The 19,520-nt window shown below is 66.4% G+C and overlaps 3 protein-coding genes across 5 annotated transcripts in view; 1 reads left to right on the top strand and 2 right to left on the bottom strand.

Moving 5' to 3' along the window:
• Window positions 1-156: 156 nt before the first annotated feature.
• On the top strand, window positions 157-2,346 carry LOC115333347 (cytochrome b561 domain-containing protein 2). The gene is given in 4 exon segments (XM_029996212.2): window positions 157-335; window positions 444-481; window positions 759-980; window positions 982-2,346. Coding segments are annotated over 4 exon segments (669 nt in total). The 5' UTR covers window positions 157-208; the 3' UTR covers window positions 1,264-2,346.
• Window positions 2,347-2,563: 217 nt separating this feature from the next.
• TMEM115 (transmembrane protein 115) lies at window positions 2,564-5,552 on the bottom strand. The gene is made up of 2 exons (XM_029996211.1): window positions 4,550-5,552; window positions 2,564-3,794 (listed from the first exon to the last, which is right to left on the bottom strand). Exons 1-2 carry the CDS (start codon window positions 5,401-5,403, stop codon window positions 3,596-3,598), a joined length of 1,053 nt encoding a protein of 350 aa, XP_029852071.1. The 5' UTR covers window positions 5,404-5,552; the 3' UTR covers window positions 2,564-3,595.
• A 745-nt stretch (window positions 5,553-6,297) lies between these two features.
• The window catches only part of CACNA2D2 (calcium voltage-gated channel auxiliary subunit alpha2delta 2), a 227,823-nt gene continuing 214,600 nt past the window's right edge, over window positions 6,298-19,520 (bottom strand). For 2 of the 3 annotated variants that reach the window (XM_029996133.2, XM_029996135.2), the window contains 18 exons: window positions 19,090-19,166; window positions 17,837-17,857; window positions 15,410-15,470; window positions 12,906-13,003; window positions 12,607-12,697; window positions 12,407-12,469; window positions 12,182-12,285; window positions 11,996-12,094; window positions 11,805-11,899; window positions 11,472-11,519; window positions 10,959-11,030; window positions 10,639-10,791; window positions 10,476-10,528; window positions 10,307-10,362; window positions 10,078-10,201; window positions 9,262-9,371; window positions 8,952-9,040; window positions 6,298-8,330 (listed from right to left, as the gene is read on the bottom strand). In XM_029996133.2, the coding sequence (XP_029851993.1) occupies window positions 8,202-8,330; window positions 8,952-9,040; window positions 9,262-9,371; window positions 10,078-10,201; window positions 10,307-10,362; window positions 10,476-10,528; window positions 10,639-10,791; window positions 10,959-11,030; window positions 11,472-11,519; window positions 11,805-11,899; window positions 11,996-12,094; window positions 12,182-12,285; window positions 12,407-12,469; window positions 12,607-12,697; window positions 12,906-13,003; window positions 15,410-15,470; window positions 17,837-17,857; window positions 19,090-19,166 (1,543 nt within the window). In that variant the 3' untranslated portion in view covers window positions 6,298-8,201. The remainder of the gene's footprint in view (window positions 8,331-8,951; window positions 9,041-9,261; window positions 9,372-10,077; window positions 10,202-10,306; window positions 10,363-10,475; window positions 10,529-10,638; window positions 10,792-10,958; window positions 11,031-11,471; window positions 11,520-11,804; window positions 11,900-11,995; window positions 12,095-12,181; window positions 12,286-12,406; window positions 12,470-12,606; window positions 12,698-12,905; window positions 13,004-15,409; window positions 15,471-17,836; window positions 17,858-19,089; window positions 19,167-19,520) is intronic. The other variant, XM_029996134.2, reaches the window with a different exon arrangement.

The following is a 19,520-nucleotide window of genomic DNA, read 5'->3' as shown; positions in this document are numbered from 1 at the left end:
CCCATCCGGGGGGACTTCACGTCACAGGTCCGCGCCGGTGGAGGAGGGCTCTCGCTCTGAGCGACAGTGCCGCCCACCCATTCAGCGGCGGCGCGGCGCGGAAGAGGCGGGCCCTAGCGCGGACGGGCAGCTCACCTCCCCCAATCGGGGGCCGCGTCCCGGCCCGCCCGTCTCGGCGGCGGCGGTGGTAACCCCCTCGCCGGCCGCCATGGCCCTGACGGCCGAGACCGAGTCCCGGCTGTACCGCTCGCTGCGCGCCGCCGCCGGCGCCGCCGCCCACCTCGTGGCGCTGGGCTTCCCCACCGCCGTGGCCGTGCTGGCGCGGCCCGGATCCAGTGAGTGCCGGGACCGGGAGCGGGACCGGGAGCGGGGCCGGGGGGGGCGGGCGGGCGGGCGGCCAGGCCTCTCCTCAGCTCACCTCATCGCCTGCCCTTCCCTTGCAGGCCTCTTCTCCTGGCACCCGCTGCTCATGGCCCTCGCGGTAAGTCCCGCCGCCCCCCCTCCCGCTCCGATTACCGGCCACCTCCCCGCGCTGCCCCCCCCCCCCGCTCCCCGCCGCGGGCAGCTCCCCCCGGGGAGAGCAAGGGGCCCAGCTGGCGGAGAGCGCCCGGCGCAGAGGATGAGGCCCCTCCGCTTCCCGCGGGTGGCGGGAGGCTGAGCCCCGGGAGACGCCGACCCGCTGCCTGTTCCGTCCCCGGCCGCGGCGGAGGGCTGTGGGGGGCCGGTGCCAATCCCCCCCCCTGCCCTCTGTCTCCCAGTTCTCGTTCCTGATGACGGAAGCCCTGCTGATATTCTCCCCGGAGACCTCACTGCTCCGCAACTTCTCCCGCAAAGTCAAAGTGCGGGTGCACTGGGCCCTCCAGCTGCTGGCCCTCCTCTGCGCCCTCCTGGGGCTGGGCCTCATCGCCTACAACAAGCACCTGAACGGCAAAGCCCACTTCGTCACCTGGCACGGCCTGACGGGGCTGCTGACCGTGCTGTACGCCGGCGGGCAGTGCGCGGGGGGGGCTGCTGCTGCTCTACCCCAAGCTGATGAAGAACTGGACTCTGGCCAAGCTCAAGCTGTACCACGCGACCTCGGGGCTGGTGGGTTACCTGCTGGGCTGCGCCAGCCTGATGCTGGGCATGTGCTCCCTGTGGTTCACCGCCTCGGTGACCGGCGTCTCCTGGTACCTCGCCATGCTGTGTCCCCTTCTCACCAGCCTGGTTATCATGAACCAGGTGAGCAACGCTTACCTGTACCGCAAGCGGAGCCAGCACTGAGGGCCTGGCGTAGATCTGAACTTCCCCTGCGTGAGCCAGCGAGGCCAGGGCTCCCCCTCGCAGCCCCCCGGCTCGCATAGGGCCTCCTCGGAACTCGGTTTCTACCTACTCGTCTCTCGTTAGTCCTGGATTGTCTGTAGTGTCTTGTCCCCGGGGAGCAGCTATGATGTGTGTGACGCCGAGCGGGCAGGAGCTGCCTGCCTCATGCCTGCCTCGGTGGGGACGTTTCCCAGCACAGGTAAAGCTGCTGGTCCCCGCGGCAGCTTGGTGCTCAGTGCTGGGAACCGGAGGGTTCACTCAGGATTCCTGCTCCTTTTCCCTTCCCCTACCACCCAGGGCTGCTTCGAAGCAGGCAGGACAGGAGCTGACACATTCCTGGTGAGGAGGGCAGGGAGTCCCTGCTCGCCCAGGAGGCTGCAGCGGGCACTGCACTGCCTCTCCTGCGACGAAGGCAGCTTGGCCAGTAAAAACGCAGGGTACGGTTGTGGCTTCAGCCAGGGGAGGGCTGAAGCGGGGTGGCAGCACCCAAAGAGGACACAATGGGACAGCGGCACTCCCGTCCCCACTGCACAGCCTCGCGCAGGGACCCGGGGGCTCCCTGGGACCAGTGCGGTCAGCCCTGCCTGATGGCCGCGGATCTGGGCACCCACCGCCACGCACAAATCCTTCCTGCAGGCTGGGACAGTGAAGCTTCAGCCTGGCACGAGGTGGGAGTCATTTCACAGAGCAAATTAGCGAGCTGGGCCACAAACCGGCAGCCTGCGAAGGCCTGTTCTGTCCCTCTGTGGGGCACAGGGAACAGCGCGAGCACGGGAGGAGCAGGGCTCAGTGCAGGCCTGGGGGATGAGTCCTTGGGAAGGCAGAAAGGAACCTTCTCGCCTCACTGGCGCAACAGCCTTCCTTCCAGCCCACCCGCCGTCGGGGCAGCCGGGCACTGCGAGGCTCCGTCTGCCGCAGCAGCCCCATGGCTCCTTCTCGGCGGGTATCCTGCTCTCGGCAGGGCTGGAGAGCTGGGAGCGGCTCCTGGGCTGGGAAATTCCTCTGTATCCAGAGCTTTTATTCAATAAAGATTTCAGGCAGCTACAGTGCAACAAGCCCTCTTTACTGCCCAAGGTGGGGGGCTTTTGGGGTGCAGGCAGACATCCCCCCCCCTGCAGATTTCCCACCTCCTGCTTGCAAAGGGTCTCTCCCAACCTGCTGGGAGCTCTCGGGAAGAAACTCCCTCCCCAGGCTCCTGTGCAAGAGCCCCCGGGGGCTGCCCTGTGCCTGGTCCCCTGCCCTCTGCTGCGGGAGGCGACTCTTTCAAAGAACTCTTTATTGATACTGAAACGTCTGTGTTTTTCCCAGTTGACAAAACCTTCTCGTGTGGTCCTTTAAAAAAATAATCACAACACCATTGACCCGTGTCCCAGGCCAGGGACTGCCCGGGGGATCAGGAGCTGCGAGGAGGCTGTCGCAGGGAGCATCCTCTCCATCCAGAAAACAAAAAAGCCCATCAACACAGAGGGAGGGAAAAGAGAAGGGGGAGCCCGTATTCTACCTGCAGGAAAGAAAACCTGCTGCCGGAGGAAGCGGCGAGAGCCCCACCGTAAAAATTAATTACAGCTTCTAGTGTAATCTGACAAACGGATTAGGCAGGGAGCGGCCAAGGGCACCGGCTCCTTGCAGGGCTGGCTTCAGGGGCGGGAGAGGGAGGAGGAGAGAACCCCCCCACGCGCAAAGCCCAGAGCTGGCGGTGTCGGACCACTGCCATGAGGGGCTGGGTGGCCCCCTCCTGCCCAGCAGCCTCTCCCCCCGCGTGGCAAACCTCTCACCGGTCACGGAGAGCTCCTGCCAGGGCGGGAGGAGGCTCCCCACGGGAAAGGGATTCGGAAAAGAAACCCGCCAGCCTTCCTGTTCTCTCGGTTAGGGACAAAACTACCTTCAGAAAGGAGGAAGTAAGTGTTGAGCGCTCTGGGCAACCCCCAGTGTAGAGGAGAAGCGAGGAAGCGCTGCTGACTTTGCTCCCGCGTGGGCAAGCGCAGTGGCCTCGGGGCAGGGATCAGCCCCACGTCCCCCTCCCAGAACAGCTGCCGGTGCCGACGTCCACGACCTGCTCTGCGCCAAGGGGAGCGGCTCGAGGAACCCCCATCCTTGCAGTGATGGCATCCTGGGTGCCCGGCGCTGGCCACGAGCGGCAACAAAGCATTGGAATGAGGTAGCCCCCCTGCCTCTGCCGCGGGAGGAGTCCCCGCGCCCCGCCGAGTGTCCCGGCTGTGGGGGGGGGACACGAGGGGGGTTAGCAGCTCTCCGACGGAGACGGGGTGGGGAAGGGGGGCGGTGTGTCGGCCGGTCACAGCTGGGATGGGGCATCCTGGAAGGTGATGAGGTTGGACTCCTGGCTGGCGCCCTTGCCGGCCGCACCGGGGTCGGGCAGCAGCGGGCTGTCGGCCTTCGCCGCCGCCTCCTCCTCGTCGTCCTCCATGCTAGGCCAGGCCGACTGGTCTTCCACGCGCTTCAGCCGCTCATTCAGGGCCTTCAGGGCCAGCTGCCTGCGGGACAAGGGCAGACGGGCGGGTTAACCCCAGGTCCGATGGGCAGGGCGGGGGTTAACAGCTCTGCCCCACGGGGCGCTGTGCAAGCCCATCCCTGGCTTCTTCCCGGCAAGAGAGGGTGGATTCAGCAGCGCTAGAGATGACCCGGAGTGCCTGGGACTGCCCCACAGAAACCCACTCACGCTCCCAGACCACAGGCAGTTGTCGTGCCACGTGGTGCGCTCAGAGGCTGTCAGACAGTACGCGGGCTGCTCCGGGAACGGCGGAAGAAAGGCGTAAAACGGGGCAGGGGAAAGCGGAGCGCCAATGCCTTGTCCAAACTTTTCTGCTGGGAGTCGGGAAGGCCAACGCCGGGTGTGCGGGAAGGCTGGGGCATGGGGCTGACTCACCGCCTTCCCCTGCGCCAGGATGAATGGGTGCAGGGCTGCCACGAGCAGGGGGCCGGCACCCCCCCAGACAGCCGCTGTCCCCCTAACCCCGCCTGCCCCTTCCCCAAGATCTCCCTGCTCCTCGCCTGCACTCCCACTGCCGCTCCACATTTGTAAGAGCGGGACAACGTCCCACTAGCCCCCCCAAAACGTCCTCACCACCTCTGTGGCAGGGAGGGCACCCCCAGCAGACCCCCCTGGAGAAGGCCCCCCCCCCCCCTTAGCACCCAGCACGCAAATCTCCCCACTCCTCCTTGTCTGGATTTTAAACCCGACCCTCGCCGCCCATAAACGTGATCCCCGCAGGAACAGGGCAAGCGGTACCTTCTCCTCTCGGCGTCCTGGGGGTCCGTCCCCGGCAGGCTGATGGTGATGGACGACGGGGCGCCCACGTCGTAGCGTTTGACCGTCTTGCGGCAGACCTTCACCTTCACCAGGATGCCGTGCACCAGGTTGGCCACCAGACCCACCACGGGCTGCAGGATCTCGGGGAAGAAAGTGGCGAAGGCGAAGTGGTCGGACATGTCTCCGCGACCTCTACTGTGCCGCTGGTAGAAACGGAGATAGACCCAGCCGGAGAGGAGCCCGAAGCCGTACGAGGCCAGTACATTGCTCTTGACGAGGGCGGCGAGCCGCAGCAGAGCCAGGAGAAGGAGCAGGAGCATGGGGACAGCCTTCATTCTGACCTGGGGCACCTTCAGGATGGTGCTGTCCCCCATCGTCTGCTTGAGGGCCACCAAGACTCCCCCGAGGAAGCCCAGCCCGCCGTGGATGCGGACGGTGAACAGGTAGGCGAGGTGGAAGGAGGCCACGTAGGTGAGGAAGTAGGCGAGGGCCCCCAGGAGCCCCACCGAGACGTTCACCACCGTGAAGAAGACCAGCAGCTCCAGGGCACCCCAGAGGGGCTCCAGCAGCCGGCCGGCCGCCCCCAGCGTGGCCAGGCTGGCCGCCAGGCCCCAGGCCCGCTCCTCCACCAGCCCGTGCGTCAGCAGCGTCCAGACCCAGAAGTTGGGGGGCAGGAGGTAGCCGGGGGTCACCCCCAGGCCGTAGGCCGTGTCCAGGCCGAAGGAGAGCAGGTAGAGGAGGAGGACGGCGGCGCTCAGCGACTTCACCACCACGCTGGTGCCGGCCAGCGCCGCCAGGAAGTGCTGCCGGGCCACCGGCAGGTACCGCCGCATCTTCGGCCCCCCCCCCTCCCTCCCTCCCCGCCCTCCCGCCCGCCGGGCCCCGCTCAGCCCCCGACCAGGCCCGGGCCCCTCCAGCCGCCGCCGCCGCCGCAGGCCAGGCCGCGTTCGGCCCCGCTGCTGGGCCAGGCCGGGCGCGGACAAACAGCGGCTCTGCGCATGCGCGGCGCTGGGGAAAAGGGGAGGGGAAAGGGGGCGGGGCCGGTCCCCGGGGGGCGGGGCCGGGGTCCCGCCGCGAGGCACGTCGGGACGCGTAGTCCGGCCGCGGCTGCCGGCCACGTAGGGCGGGGGGGGGCGCGGGGGAGGCACGGGGGGGCGTGGGGGGGCACACAGGCGTAGGAGAGGGGTGGGGGAACACAGTCATGGGGGGCATGAGGGGGGCAGTCACGGGGATGTGGACACGGGGGGGCACAAACCCAGGGGGACACCCACACACACGCATGGACACGGACACGGGTGGGCCGGGCACCCGGGGCCCACAGGACAGGGAGACGTGGATTTGGGGAGACAAGACAGAGGAGGACACAGGTATGGAGCGGGGGGTGTGCCACAGGGGACAGTCCTGAGGGGACACAGGGAGACGGGGGAGCCCGGGGCGGGGGCTGAGCCCCTGCTGCCCCACAGCCCCTCCTGTGCAGCGAGTGGGTGTCTGTGAACCCGCAGCTCTGCCCGCACCCCTGCCCGCACCCCTGCCTGCACCCCTGCCCGCACCCCTGCCCGCACCCCTGCCCGCACCCCTGCCCACCAGCCTCACAGCAGCGGTGCAGGCAGGTGTGAAGGCAGCGGCCCGGCTGGCAGGAGCACCCCGATAATCCTGCCCGCTCCCCCCCCGTGCCGTGCCCCCCCGGCCCTGCCCACGTACCCGGGCAATGACGCAGCCACCGCCTGTGAAGTGAAAATATGAACATTATTTAATAACTGAGTCTCTGTAATAAACCATTTGAAAATATTTTACAAGGAGTCACACGCACGATATCTTACAAATTGTCTTTTTGTTGGTTTTTTTGAAGTTTTCCAACTCTTCTGTACAAAAAAAAAAAAAAAAAATTAAAACCCAAAGAAATTAAAAATAAATTAAAGAAAATCAATTAAAAACCCAACGCCTTTGAATGAGCAGAGAGAAGCTTTCAGGTGGGGACAGGGCAGGACGCGACCCCGGCGGGACGGGGGGGCCCGGGGCCACGCCGCCCCTTCGTCTCATTGGTTTTTAACTTAAAATAGACTATATATGTATATATTTATAGGTATGTATAGTGGTGGTTTTCTGGCAGAGCACCTAACTAGACTACAGAAGTACACACACTCCCGGTAACACAGAGCCATCTGTTCAAACACGGTTCCCAGAGACAGTAACCAAACACACACTGAAAAAGCTACAAGCAGAATGACCATTAATTAACCCCAGCACTAATTAGTGCCCGGCGCCCTCCCCAGCCCCCCCCCCCCCCCCGGGGTGGCCGTGCCGAGGGGGCTTCCCCGGCCCCGGTTGATGGGGTGGCTCTGAGCGGGGTCCCCCGGGGGGGTGAGGGTCCCCGGGGCTGCCAGGAGCAGTGGGGGGGGGGGGGGGGGGGGGGCGTGGGGGGGGGGGTACGGCACCCCCTGCACTGCAGCACCCCGGGGTGTCACAGCCGGGCACCCTGCACCCTGTGCTGGGCTCCCCCCCCCCCCAGCCCCACGGCACCTCTCCCGGCACCTCGGCACCCAGCGTTTTGGCTGGGGGGGGGGGGGCCAAAACACCCCCAACCCGAGCACCCCGGTGTGACCCCCAGCACCTCGGGGCACCCCGCTGCAGGGACACCTCCCGCCCCCCCCCGGCCACGCTGGGTGCCCCCCACCGGGACCTCAGCAGCACCCGGGGCGCAGCTCCCCTCGCCGCCGCGCCGGTGCCCCGAGGAACGGGCACGGGGCTGGGGGGGGGGGGGGGGGGCCTGGCACGTCCCTTTTGGGGACACGCGGCACCTCCTGCTCCGCGTCCCGCTCCCCGGGCCGGCGCGGTTTCTTTGGCAGGGCTGCCGGGGCGAGGGCGGCCGCAGGGGCTGGGCGGGCAGGATTTCACAGTGATCTGCAGAATGGAAAAGAAACAAAATACATATTTTTTTTTTTTTTTTTTCCCCCCCCTCTCCTTTTCACCCCAGTATCTGTGCCCAAGAACACACGAGAGCGGCTGAGCCCAGGCCTCCATCCCACCCCGGCGCAGGCGACGGTCGCTGCCCCCCACCTCTGCCCCTGCCCGCGGCCGGCCCCGAGCCCGCAGGGATGCTGGAGCCGCCGTCTGCCCCGCACGCCCGGGGGGCCGGTACAAATAATACTGACCCGCACAGTCAAGTCAAGTCCTTTTTTCTTTTTTTTTTTTTTTTTTTTTTTTTCCTTTTTCCCCCCCCTTTTTTTTTTTTTTTTTTCCATGTGTCCTCGTTGCTGACAATAAACACCGCCGGTCTCCAGGCGAAAATGTCGGAAACTCGATGTAGAAAGATCTGCTTTAAAATCTTCAGGCTAAAAAAATAGGCGAGGTGGATGGGGGGTCGCGGGCGGAGGGCACCGACGCCACTTTCCGAGTCCGAGCGGCCGGGAGGGCGCGACGTCGGGGGGCACCGACCCGGTCCCCGCTCTGCCGGGGAGCCCCTGCCCGCACCCCGACTCTTCTTTGGCTGCGGCCGGCGGGGAGCGCGGGGTGGCGTCGCGGGGGTCCCCGAGGCGGCGGAGGGGACGTCGCTCCCGCTCCACCGGGCCGGGGAGGGGGATGGAGATGGAGCTTGAAAGAAAAGAGAGCTGGCGGGGGCGGCCGGGGGGGGCTAAAGGCAGGCGGCCGGGGGCAGCGGGTGCCGGCTGGCGCTGGAGTAGAGGAGCAGCAGCTGCAGGGAGAGCAGGACCCCCAGGGAGGGGGCGAAGGAAGCCCCTCGGCCGCAGTCTGAGGTATCTTCCTGGGGGGGGGGGGCAAAGGGAGAGGGGCCATGGGGCACCTTCCGCGGTGCCTCTGTACCCCCAAGGCACCCACCGCCCTGGCAGGGGCACCCGGCACCCCCCTGCAGCCCCGCTGCACCTTCTGCCCTGGGACCCCCCATGGCTCTGCTCCCCTGGGGGCACCCCATGGTGCTGCTCCCCCTGCGACCCCCCCCCCCCCCCCCCCCCAGGAGGGCACCCCATGGCACCACTCCACTAGGGACCCCCCACGGCTCGTATCCCCCCAGGGGGGCACCCCAAGGCTCCTGACCCCCCCTCCCCCCGAGTCCTCCCATGGCTCCAAACCTCCATCACGGGGGTCCCCCCATGGCACTGCTCCCCGGGAATCCCCCCACGGCTCTGCTCCCCCCACAATGGGGTACCCCACAGCACTGCTTCCCCAGGGTCCACTCCCCACTGCAGGGGGAACACACTGACCTAATTCCCCCCAGGGGGGCACCCCACAGCTCTGCTCCCCTGGGGACACCCCCTGGGTCTGCCCCCCCCCCCCCCCCCAAGGGGCACCCGCTGCCCCCATCCCTCCCCTGGGGACCCTCCCCTGGGGCTCCGCTCCCCCCTGCGTCCCCCTGCACCCCACGTACTGTTGCATTGTAGTCGAAGCAGATGTGGGGGCCTTTCCGGTAGCGGGGCCTGTCCACCAGCTCACACTGGTTGGGGTCCCTCGGGGGGGCTTCGCAGGTCAAGGAAACCACCGGGGACAGGGCGATGGGGGCACGTGGGGTGCCCCACGGCCACCCCCAGCCCCTCGGGCTATGGGCTGGCTCCCTCTACCCCCGCCTGACCCTGCAGCTCCCAGCCTCCCCACCCAGCCCCGCAACCCCCACCTGTCCCCTCACCCCCCTGCCACCGCATCCCGGGGGGGGGGGACGCAGCTGGACCAGCAAAGGATACCTCTTACCTCCGCCTGCAGCAGCTTGACGGACTCGCACTGGCTGCAGAGGGGCTTGTCGGCCACCACGAAGAGCAGGTTGGTGTTGGCCAGCCTCTGCGCGTGGAAGAGCCTGGGGGCGTGACGGCAGCGGGGACCCCGGTTACCCTGTGCCCCAAATCCCCCCTGGCCCCTGGTTCCAGCCCCACTGGTGGGTGGCTCTGAGGAGGCTGAGCAGGTGGGGTGTCCCCATCCCCATCCCCATCCCCATCTCCATCCCCATCTCCATCTCCATCCCCATCTCCATCTCCATCTATCCCCATCCCCATCCCCATCCTGATCCCCATCTCCATCTCCATCCCCATCTCATCTCCATCTATCCCCATCCCCATCCTGATCCCCATCTCCATCTCCATCTCCATCCCCATCTCATCTCCATCTATCCCCATCCTCATCCCCATCCCCATCCCCATCTCCAACCCCGTCCCCGTGCTGAGGGGCTGTCCAGGGAACTGGCACCGATGGGCTTGCAGGGCTCGGTCCCACCTGGAGGGTGGGATGTCACCATCCCCACGGCCCACGGGGACACTACCACCTACTACCACTACCACCATCCTCCCACCTGGAGGAGCCGTGGGGATGTCACCATCACCCCACGGCCCACGGGGACACTACCGCTGCTCCCTGTCCCCCCTGTCGGGGTACCACAGCCCCCCTGAGCGCTGCACGGCATCTCCCATCGCCCCCGTGCAGGCAGCCGCACGGGGGTCCTGGCAAAGGCAGCCTAGGAGGGTGCCCCCAACCCTGCCCGGCTGGTGGGACGGTGGGGACGGACCCACCTGGAGCAGTTGCCGCAGTCGATGATGGCGTTGTAGGTGGCATTGACGGTGCTGAAGTAGTACTGCGTCTGTTTCATGATGCAGCTCGTCTCCCTGGCTTCCATGCTGTCCCCCGCCACCTCCTCTGCGCCGGCACAGCGCCGTGGGCCAGGGGCCACGGACCCCCCCCGCCCCGTGCCCCCGCCACGTCCCCTGCCCGCCCCCAGCCCGGGGCTCCCCGGGGACTCACCCGTCTGGAACCAGCTGCTGTAGGTGAGGCCGTACAGGAACTGCTGGAAGAGGGACCTGGGGAAGGAGACCACGGCCACGTCAGCTGTCCCAGCCCCGGGGACGCGCCGGCGTCACCCCCCCCCCCCCCGATGGAAACGGGCCTGGGGAGGGGACGCGGCAGGACTCACCAGGCTGCAGCTGAGGTCCACCAGGCAAGGTTCAGGAGATCGGCCACGGTGGGCTGTGGGCAAAGAGGGGGCGGTGAGCCAGCGGGTCCCTGTGCGGGGGACACCCCGCGGGTCCCCGAGCTCCCGGTCCGCCTGGGGGGCCGCCGTCCCCGCAGGCGCTCACCACGAAGACGCCGCGGGGCGCAGCGCCCGTGTTGCTCTGGGCTTCGGGGGCGCAGACGGACTGGAAGTCGTAGGACTCCTTGCGGGTGTAGAAGGAGTTGTTGTAGAGGGCGGACATCAGGTTGGCGTCCACCTCGCTGAAGAACTTGCCCACCTGGGATGGGGACACCGAGTCTGCACCCAAACACCACCTCACCCCGTGTCTGCCCCGGCGGGGACTCAAGCGGGGCTGTGCCATGCCACCCGCGACACGAGCTCACAGGTCTCAGCTCTCCGCTGGCATCCCGCGCCCAGGAGAGCCGCAACACGGGCAACGCTCACCTGGTACCAGTGGTCCTCCTGGTTGGAAAGCACCAGGAAGCCCCCGTCATCGATGAGGACGCAGATGAGGTCCTGGGGAAGGACAGCAGCGTCACCCACCCCCTGGCCATGCCCAGGGCAAGGCAGGACAGGCAGGGCGGCGGGGGGGGGGTTGATGGGCAGTCGGGGCGGGGGGGGCCAGCCCGGCGTCCCCAAGCCTGGGGGCCGCTCAGGAGCATCTCGGTGCCGGGAGCACCAGCGCTGGGCACAGGGAGCAGGAACGACCCCCCACCCTGGGGGGGTTTAACAGCCCCCCGGGGGGGGGGTCCAGAGTCCAGGGGGCAACCCCAGGGCTTCGTCCCTGTGAGCGGGGTCAGGGGCTGGCTGAGCAACGGGAGCGGCTGGGGGACGGGGGGGGGTGCGCTCACCCGGACAGCACAGGCAGGGCAGGCAGGGGACGAGGAGCCCTCCCAGCTGCCCCCTGCTCCCCCTGCCTGCTGTCCCCCGCTGCCCCCACCCCTGCCCACCACCCACCTTGTTGTTGGCCTCACAGTCCATCTCGCAGCTGGTCGAGGGGTCGCACTGTCAACCGAAACCGGGGCAGAGGGACAGGTTAGCAGGACCATCCTCCCTGCCAGAGCTGTCCTCCTGGCCAGGAGGGGACATGCCAGGGGGTCAGGGGTTCGGGGGACAGGCTCCCCGAACAGGGTGACGGGCACGGCTGCGTGGGAGGCACAAGCCCAACGGGGCCACAGGCACCATGTCCCGGCAGTGCCCCAGTCACGTCCCCGGCAAGCGGAGCTCCCTCCCCGTCCCCGTCCCCGTCCCCACGCCGTGCCAGAGCCGCAGGAGCCTCGGGGGACGTACCCGGCGGGCACCCAGCTGGTCGCGGTCCGTCCGGTTGCTCGCCAGCACTTTGAACTTCTCAGCCCAGGCTTCCAGGTCCAGCTTCACCCCCACCACTGGGGCAGCGGGGAGATGGGGTGAGCCCCGGCACGGGGGGGGGGATGATGGGGACCCCCCCAGCCTGGCGGCGGGGCACCCAGCCCCCTGCCTACCTGCTGGCTTCAGCGTCTTGCCCCCGATGCTGAGCTCCACGGCGGTGCTCACCAGGATCCCGATGGTGTTGTTCTCCAGGTCCAGCCCCCGGTAGCCGGCTGCAGAGGGCAGGGGGTGGCATCAGGGGACATGTGGGGCCAGCGGCAGCCCATGCCACCCCCCCGTCACCCCAAGCTGGCACCCACCGTCCCGGTAGGGCGGCTTGAAGATGTAGCCCTTGTTGTCCAGGCTCCTCCGGTAGAAGCTGGCGTTGAAGGGCTCCGGTTCCTCCTCCCAGTCGTCTGCAGCCCTGGCGGGGAGCAGCCACGGCCATGACTGTCACTCGGCTCCAGTCCCACTTGAGATGGCCCCACAGGAGCAGACGTGTCACCGCGTGGGGCCAGGCACACATGCACCCGCCAGACACTCACTTGTTAGGGAAGACGCGGGTGATGCCCCCATCGGTGGCTGCGAAGACGGCCAAGAGGCTGTACCTGCAAGGAGAGAGGCTGGGCACGCTGGGCATCACTGGGGTTTTGCTCTGCCCCTGGCCCCGTCCCCACAGCCCATCCCAATCCCCCTCCGTCCCCAGCCAGCGCTGCCCGTCCTGGGCCACCTTGCCTCCACCTACGTGTTGAGGTCCTGGTCCTTCCAGACCCGCTCCACCAGCTGCTGCGTGATGCCCGTGTCCAGGATCAGGTTGTGCAGGAGGAAATTGTCACCTTGGGAGGAAGATGGAGAGGAGGAGGAGGAGGAGGAGGTGAGGGCTGGCCCCGTGGGGGCCCCCTGCGCCCCCCTGCCCTGCCCTGGCACCCACTCTGCAGCGGCTCCCAGGAACCCAACCCCGGCACACTTCACCCCCCGCCCCATCTCCCCCGTACCCCCAGACCTCCCCGCCGGCCCCCCCGCCAGCCCCCCCCAGCTACTCACACTGCTTGGAGTCTGGGGTCACCTTTTCCATGAGGGCAATAAAGTTTTCCAGGAACTCGGTGTTGTTATCCGACAAGTCGAGGTCTTTGCAATACTCTCTGGGGTTTGGGGGACAAGGTTTGTCGTTCGCGAGGATGGAAAAGGCAAGGTCAGTTCTCCCCCGGGGACGGCGGGGCGGGCGCTGGCCGTGCTGCCAGCACCCCGGCTTGCCGGGGGACACGACGGTGGTGACGTGCCACCGCTCTCGTGAGTGTCACCCTGCCGAGGCAGCCGGCTGCGGGCATCTCTGCAGACTGCCCGGCACCCAGCCCTCCGCTGCCTGCAGCACCGCCGGCTTGGCCGTCACGCCGGCCACCGGGTCCGTCGCCGCCACGGGCACCGAGGTGCCGTCACCTCTGCCAGGGCCAGGTTTGACGGATCCCAGTTTGCCCAGAGTGGTACAACCCTGAGCCCGTCTCTCCCCGTACCGGTGGGGCTACTAGTGGGACTGGGTGCCTCTGCCACCGTACTTACCTGCGGGGCCAGGCGGGTGCCGCCGTGCCCCCCCCTGCCCTGCCCCTGCGGCACCCCGGGGAGCAGGAGCTCTGCTGCGGGTGCAAGCGGGGGTTTGCCTCCAGCGTCCCCGCGGCCGTACCTGTACCCTTCGCGTAGATAGTTAGGTGCTGGGTGAGGCCGAGCCGGCGGAGACGGGCGCTCGCCCGCCGGCATCGCTGGCCCCGAGCCCCTCCTGGGACGGGCACCGCGGGGGGTGGCCGCGTCCCCGCTCCGGTCTGGGACCACCCCGAGCGCGGAGCCCCAGCCCCGCCGACGCCGGGGACGGCCGTAAGCCTGTCGGTCACCGCGAGGCTCTAACCGTACGGCACGGGTTGGTGCCACCCCGGGGTGCCGAGAGCCTCCCAGCCTCAGCGGTGCGGCTGCAGGCAGCGCCGGGGGGCTGAGGGCTCCCCTTGCTCACGTCTCCTCCGCCAAGCTCCTGACTCTGCCAAAAACTTGTCAAGAGGACAAACGCCGGAGCAGAGGGTGGCAGGGAGCATGTCCACGGGGCAGCCGAAAAAAGCTGGGGCACCCCGGCCAGCCCAGCCTGGCCCCCCCCCCCCCCCCCTGCTCTGAGGGAGCAGCCACCTAAATATCTACACCGACACGCACAGATACAGGTACTCACACACCCACGGGGGACGGGGGATATACGGTTTCTGAAAATTTCCAGTGGCCCGTGGGCACAGCAGCGCCGACGGCAGATCATACAGTCGCCCTGGGTGCCGGGCACCCCTCCGGCACGTAGCACCTCCCTGCCGCCCGCTCGTGCCGAGCCGGCACCCGTCGCAGGGAGGCTGCTCCCAGAGCCGCTTTGGGGGGCACTGAAGGGCTCGCCCCCATTTTCACAGCCTGCTTTTCTCTCCGGCTACGCCAGCCGCAGAGACCCATGCTGGATGCTGACCCCATCACCGCAGCCCGAGGGGGCAGTCGGGGGGCAGACCCACTCCTTGGGCCTCGGGCTCAGACATCACCTCCGTATCTATTCCCTTAGCACGTTTATGGGACAATTTTTTTAGTAACAAGGTTTTTCTGTTTCTCATTAACGCTCCGCTTTGGTTCCCATGTTTCCCAGACCTCACCCCCACTGCCCCGTGCATCGCCTGGGGACCAAGTCCCACCCGAAAAGCCGTGGCTGCACAATAACTGTACGTTTTGGGCTGGTTTACCCAGAATTAGTGTAAGCGAGCGACGGCTGCTGTGGGCAGGGAGGGTAGGGGGTACCCGCAGGCAGCACAGGCAGCTGCGCTGTGGCCTCGACCTGCTGCAGTCCCCAAGAACTGCAACGATAAAACATCTAATGGGGCATTTAGCTGTTATAACGATGTGTAAGTACATAGGTGATTAGCTGGTAATGTTAATTAGGGCTGGTCAGAGGTTGCACTGCAGCGGTGGGTACGGCAGCGTGCCGGCAGAGCCATGGGGCTCCCCGAACAGCCCGCCGAGGGATGGCCCTTCATCCCCGCTAGGTGACAAGACTGCGTGGCACGGCCCAGGGGAGGGGACATGTCTGTCTGTCCGGGGGCCACTCCACTGTCCTCACGTCCCTGTTGGCAGCCTGCGGCTGGCGGCCTCCCCAGACCCCCTGGGCATCCCGAATTTGAGCTGAAACCTACCCTTCCTTCTCCCTACCCCCCCGCAGCCAGCACAACTGTATGATGCCACCGCCGGCCCCTTGCTCGGTGGGGGGGATTTTCAGAAACTATACCTATATATGCACGCGCAGAGGTCGGGCCATACCGGGTGCATATATACCGTGCTGGATGCAACCGGGTGGCGGAGCGGGGCCGGGGTCCCGGCGGCAGCCCCCCTTGGCCGAGCGGGCACACGACACACACAGCGACAGGGGACGGGGACGGGGACGGGGACGACAAGGCACGATGAGGCGAGGATGGGGGGCGATGGTTGGGGGGGGTCGGCAGCGGGGCCGGGGCGGATGCACACCTCGGCAAGCGCACACGCAAAGCTACCTGGGAGCAATGAACACATGTCCCTCCGACTCAAAGCTGTTGGGCAGCAGGTATTCAAAATCTGCAACAGAAAGGGAAGGTTATCCGGCGGGGAGGGGGGACGGGGACGCCGGGGGCCAGGAGGGAGAGAGACGGACAGAGAGAGAGGGGAGGGAACAACAACAACAAAAAAAAAAAGCATTTGCTGCTCTTGGTAACAAGAGAGGAAGGAAAAGGCCGTTCTGCTGTCGCTGGCACCGCACGGGAAGGAAAGTTATAGCCAAATCGGGAGAGGTTTGCCCATCTCGGCTCGAATTTGCTCGGTCGCGGGCTGAAGGCGGGCGGTTGCGTACGCGCGGCCGGTGGTGTGTACGCAGGGACACACAGAGACACACACACATATATATATGCGCGCACATGTATATATATGCATGTTTGGGAGGGCGTGGACGCGTCTCTCTCTCGGGGTGGGGTGGGGGGGTCGGTGGGCGAGGGCAGGGAACCGCATGCTGCGCTCCTGGCCGGAGGAGGAGGATCACCAAAACACTTGGTTGTCGGGAGGAAAAAAAAAAACAAAACCAAAAAAAACGAGTTTTCAGGCATCGACATGGCCAAACGGGGAACCTTGCCGAGGACAGTCCAACCAGAGGCTCCCTGCCCAGCAAAGCGCCATGCAACGTGCTGCCGGGCTCTGCCGCCGGCCCCCCTCCCTCCCTGGGGCAGTGGGACCCCAACGGGGATGGGGGCCCACGCTCGCCTGCCAGCCTGGCGCCTCGCTCTGCTTTAAGGGGGGGGGGGGGCGCAGCCCAGCAGGGTTTGGGGTGCCTCTCGGGGACCCCCCTGGCAGAGAGGCGGCGGACGCGGGGTTCAGCTCGCGGGGGCGAGCCGGGTTAGAGGGTGCGTGGAGGGGTGCTACGGGACATTCCGGGGCCGCTGCCCCCCCCCCCCCCACGGCGGGCACCGCCACCCTCTCGCCCTCCCGCCGGCCCCCGGTGCATTGCACGGCACAGCCAGAGGTTGGACTGTTGCTCTCCGAGGGCTGTAGGCAGGGGCTGGGTACAAGCCGATGAGAGGAAGAGGAGGAGGAGGAGGAAGAGGAAGAGGAGTACAAAACACTCGTACTTGGTCCATCAGCATTGCCATTGCAGGGGCGCTGGGAGGAGGCAACTCAAAGCTGATAGAACAGGGCTGAGGGTGACACTTCCACCTCCCCGCTGGCCCCGTGTCCCCCCACCCCGTCCTCCCCTGCGCTGCCGTGCCCCCCGCAGCCATCCCCCTGCCCGTGTCGGGGAGCGGGTGCTGCCGGGCAGGCAGCCGGCGGGCGCCCCGTGCGGGGTACGTGCGGGAGGGAGCGTGGCGGCGGGTCCCCCGGGGACCGCGCGTGCCAGGGCATCCCCCGGCCCACCGTGGGGCCGCGCGGGAGCCGGGGGTCCGCGGGGCCCCTCCTGCTCCGGCGAACGGCCAGGCATCGCTGGGACGCGGGCCAAATCCTGCCCCGGGTCGCACGGGCGACGTCCCGCTCCGCTGCAGGGTTGGGGGGTACCGGCCCCGGCATCCCCCGCCCGCCTCGGTGGGACTTTGGGCTCAAACTCGGCTGCTCCCGGAGAGCACGGATGGCACCGGGACGCCGCGGCTGCCGGGGGCTTCGTGCCACGCCGGGCCCCCGGGGCAGCGGGGACGGCCACGGAGCGGCCGTGGGGGCAGGCAGCGCGGCACCCCGGGGCTCAGCCACCCCACGTCCCTGTGGGGCCAGGCCCGCTGTCCCCTACGCAGCGGGCTGGCATCACCCCGGGGTGGTCCCATCCCCACCTCCACCGAGGGTTTCTGCTTGGGGCGGGGGGGGCTTCCCCAAAAAAGCCTGTCCCAGAGGGCGACCGCGGCAGAGGACTGGGTCCCCCGCCCGCCCTCCGTCCCCGTCACCTTTGGGTGCCCACCCCGCAGCCCCCCGCTCCCTGCACAGCCCTATCCCTTTCAGGTTGAGTTGTCTTGGGGAGGAGGAAGCAGAGGAGCCGGGACGGGGGGAGAAGGAGCCGGAGGAGGCGAGCGGGGGGGAGAGGAGCAAGAACGGGGGGGGGAGGAGGAAGAGCGGGGTATCAAACTAGCTACAAAAAAACCTCGTGGATTGAAAACGGCAGAGTTTCATACGAGATCAGCTCTTGAACGATATCGAACCGGGTTTGGGAGCGATGCACGGGGAGGGAGTGGGGGATCGTCGTGACAAAGCTCTCATGGACAGAACAAGACATGTTGCTTTCAAATAAAGGGGGAACTGGAGGAGAGGAGGAGGAGGAGGAGGAGGAGGGAGGAAGGGCGAGTCGGTGGCGGTTTGCAGGTTCGGCGTGGCAAACGGGCAGGGAGATGGGCAAGCAGGGGGGCTGGGGGGGGGACTGGACACGGGGCAGGGGACGGGGTGGTGAAGGTGAGTGGTCTGAGACTGAAAATACTTGCCCTTCATTTTGATGTTTGGTACTGTGTGAATCCACCATAGAGAGAAAGCAAGAAAAACAACAAACAAAAAAACAACAAACAAAAAAAAAGGGGGTTGGGTGGAAAGGGGGAAGGGGGGCACAAACAATATTTTATTCAATCGCCGTTTGAATAAAAATATTGTGTATCATAATCATACCAAAAGGAAACCTCTTGCAAAAAACGACATGAAAAAAAGAAAAAAAAGAAAAACCCAGTAACAAAAGGAAAAGAAAAGGCCACGGTGAAATAAGAATAAAAAAAAAAAATGCAAAGATATAACTAGAGAAATATATATATATATATATTCAATACTCCAAAGGAAAATGAGAGTCAGTAGCAAACAGTTGCAACAGTCTTGATATCGAAATGTCCTCACTGAGTTAGGGGGCATGCACGGCACGGCGGGCAGAGCCGGGGGGGATGGGGGGATCCCCCCTCCCGGGGACAGGGACAGCCTGGCCTCGTCCCCGCGGGGACGTGGGGCTCCTGCCGATGGATGGAGGGGGCGGCAGGGGCCGGATCCGGAGCGGGGCTGGGGTCGAGCCGCCGGGGCGGCCGAGGGGGAGAAACGGGGGGAACTGGAGGGGAGAGGGGAAGGGTCCGGTTCTCTCACGGGGGAGAGGGGTCCCCGGGAGCAGCGTGGACCTGTGGTGGGAAAAAGGCTCGGGGGTCAGGGGAGAGAGAAAGAGAGAGAAAGGGGGGGGCCAGGCTAACACACACGTACACAGATTAATTCCAAACGAAAATCGAAACCAACCGAAACCGAACTCATAAAAAGAATAAATGGCTTAAACCGAAACCAAAGAATCGTAATAAACCAAAGGAAATTAAAGAGATCCATGCAAACTTTCCCAGGCTCGCAAATTAACTGGCTGCTACAGCATCATCCCTCGTCCCCAGGAGGCAAACAGGCAGCAGTGCCGCCCCTGCCTGCGCCGGGCAGCGCCTGCCTGCAGCCTGGGGCTCGGGTTTTGGGTGCGAAGCGTAAGGACCAAACCCTGGCACCCCGGGGCACCCCAGGCAGGCAGCTCGCTTTCCCTCTGTGCGTTCACCTCTACTCACGCCTCTCTCGGTTTTCATTTTTCTTTTTTTTTTTTTTTTTTGCCTCTCACAGCGATCCCTATCTCCTTTCGCAAGTTTTTGCTCTGTGTTTCTCCCCCCAACAGCCGCGGGCCGGCGTGGGGGCGAGCGGGAGTGCGAGAGGGTGGCGGGGAAAGCCGGGGGCTACTTACACTTCACTTGTAGGATCTGGTCGCTGAGGTTGGCCTGGATGTAGTAGGTGCTGTAAGGAGGCAGAACCAGCCCCAGGCTGCAGAGGGGGAGAGCAGACAGGCGGTGTAAGGCTTTACACCCACCCAGAGCCCTCGGCCGGCCCCCAGCCCCCGCCTGGCACCCCCCCGGCAGCACCCGGCCCCGGCCGATGGCAGGCAGCAGCCCCGCTGGCCTCTTGCACAGCCCGCTGCATCCTTCTCTCCAGGGACTGCACCCAGCGCTGTCCTGGGAGCACCCAGGGTTGTCGTCTCCAGAGCCCCCAGGGTCATCCTGGAGCACCCAGGGCCATTCTGGTGGCACCCAGGGTCATCCCCAGTGCACCTACTGGCATCTTAGGGCTGCCAGCTTCGCCCCCAGCGCACCCCGGGTGATCCTGGGTTGCACGTGGCCA

Source organism: Aquila chrysaetos, chromosome 20 (genome assembly GCF_900496995.4).
Source record: "Aquila chrysaetos chrysaetos chromosome 20, bAquChr1.4, whole genome shotgun sequence".
Taxonomy (NCBI): Eukaryota; Metazoa; Chordata; class Aves; order Accipitriformes; family Accipitridae; genus Aquila; species Aquila chrysaetos.
Note: the sequence above shows the minus strand (reverse complement) of the source record. Positions and strands in the feature narration are given on the sequence as shown.

Bases quoted from the DNA above. Each gene is read 5' to 3' on its own strand.
- TMEM115 (XM_029996211.1), bottom strand. From the start codon at position 5,403: ATGCGGCGGTACCTGCCGGTGGCCCGGCAGCACTTCCTGGCGGCGCTG. The intron at 3,795-4,549 runs GTACCGCTTGCC...CTTGTCCCGCAG, and splicing joins CAGGACGCCGAGAGGAGAAG to GCAGCTGGCCCTGAAGGCCC.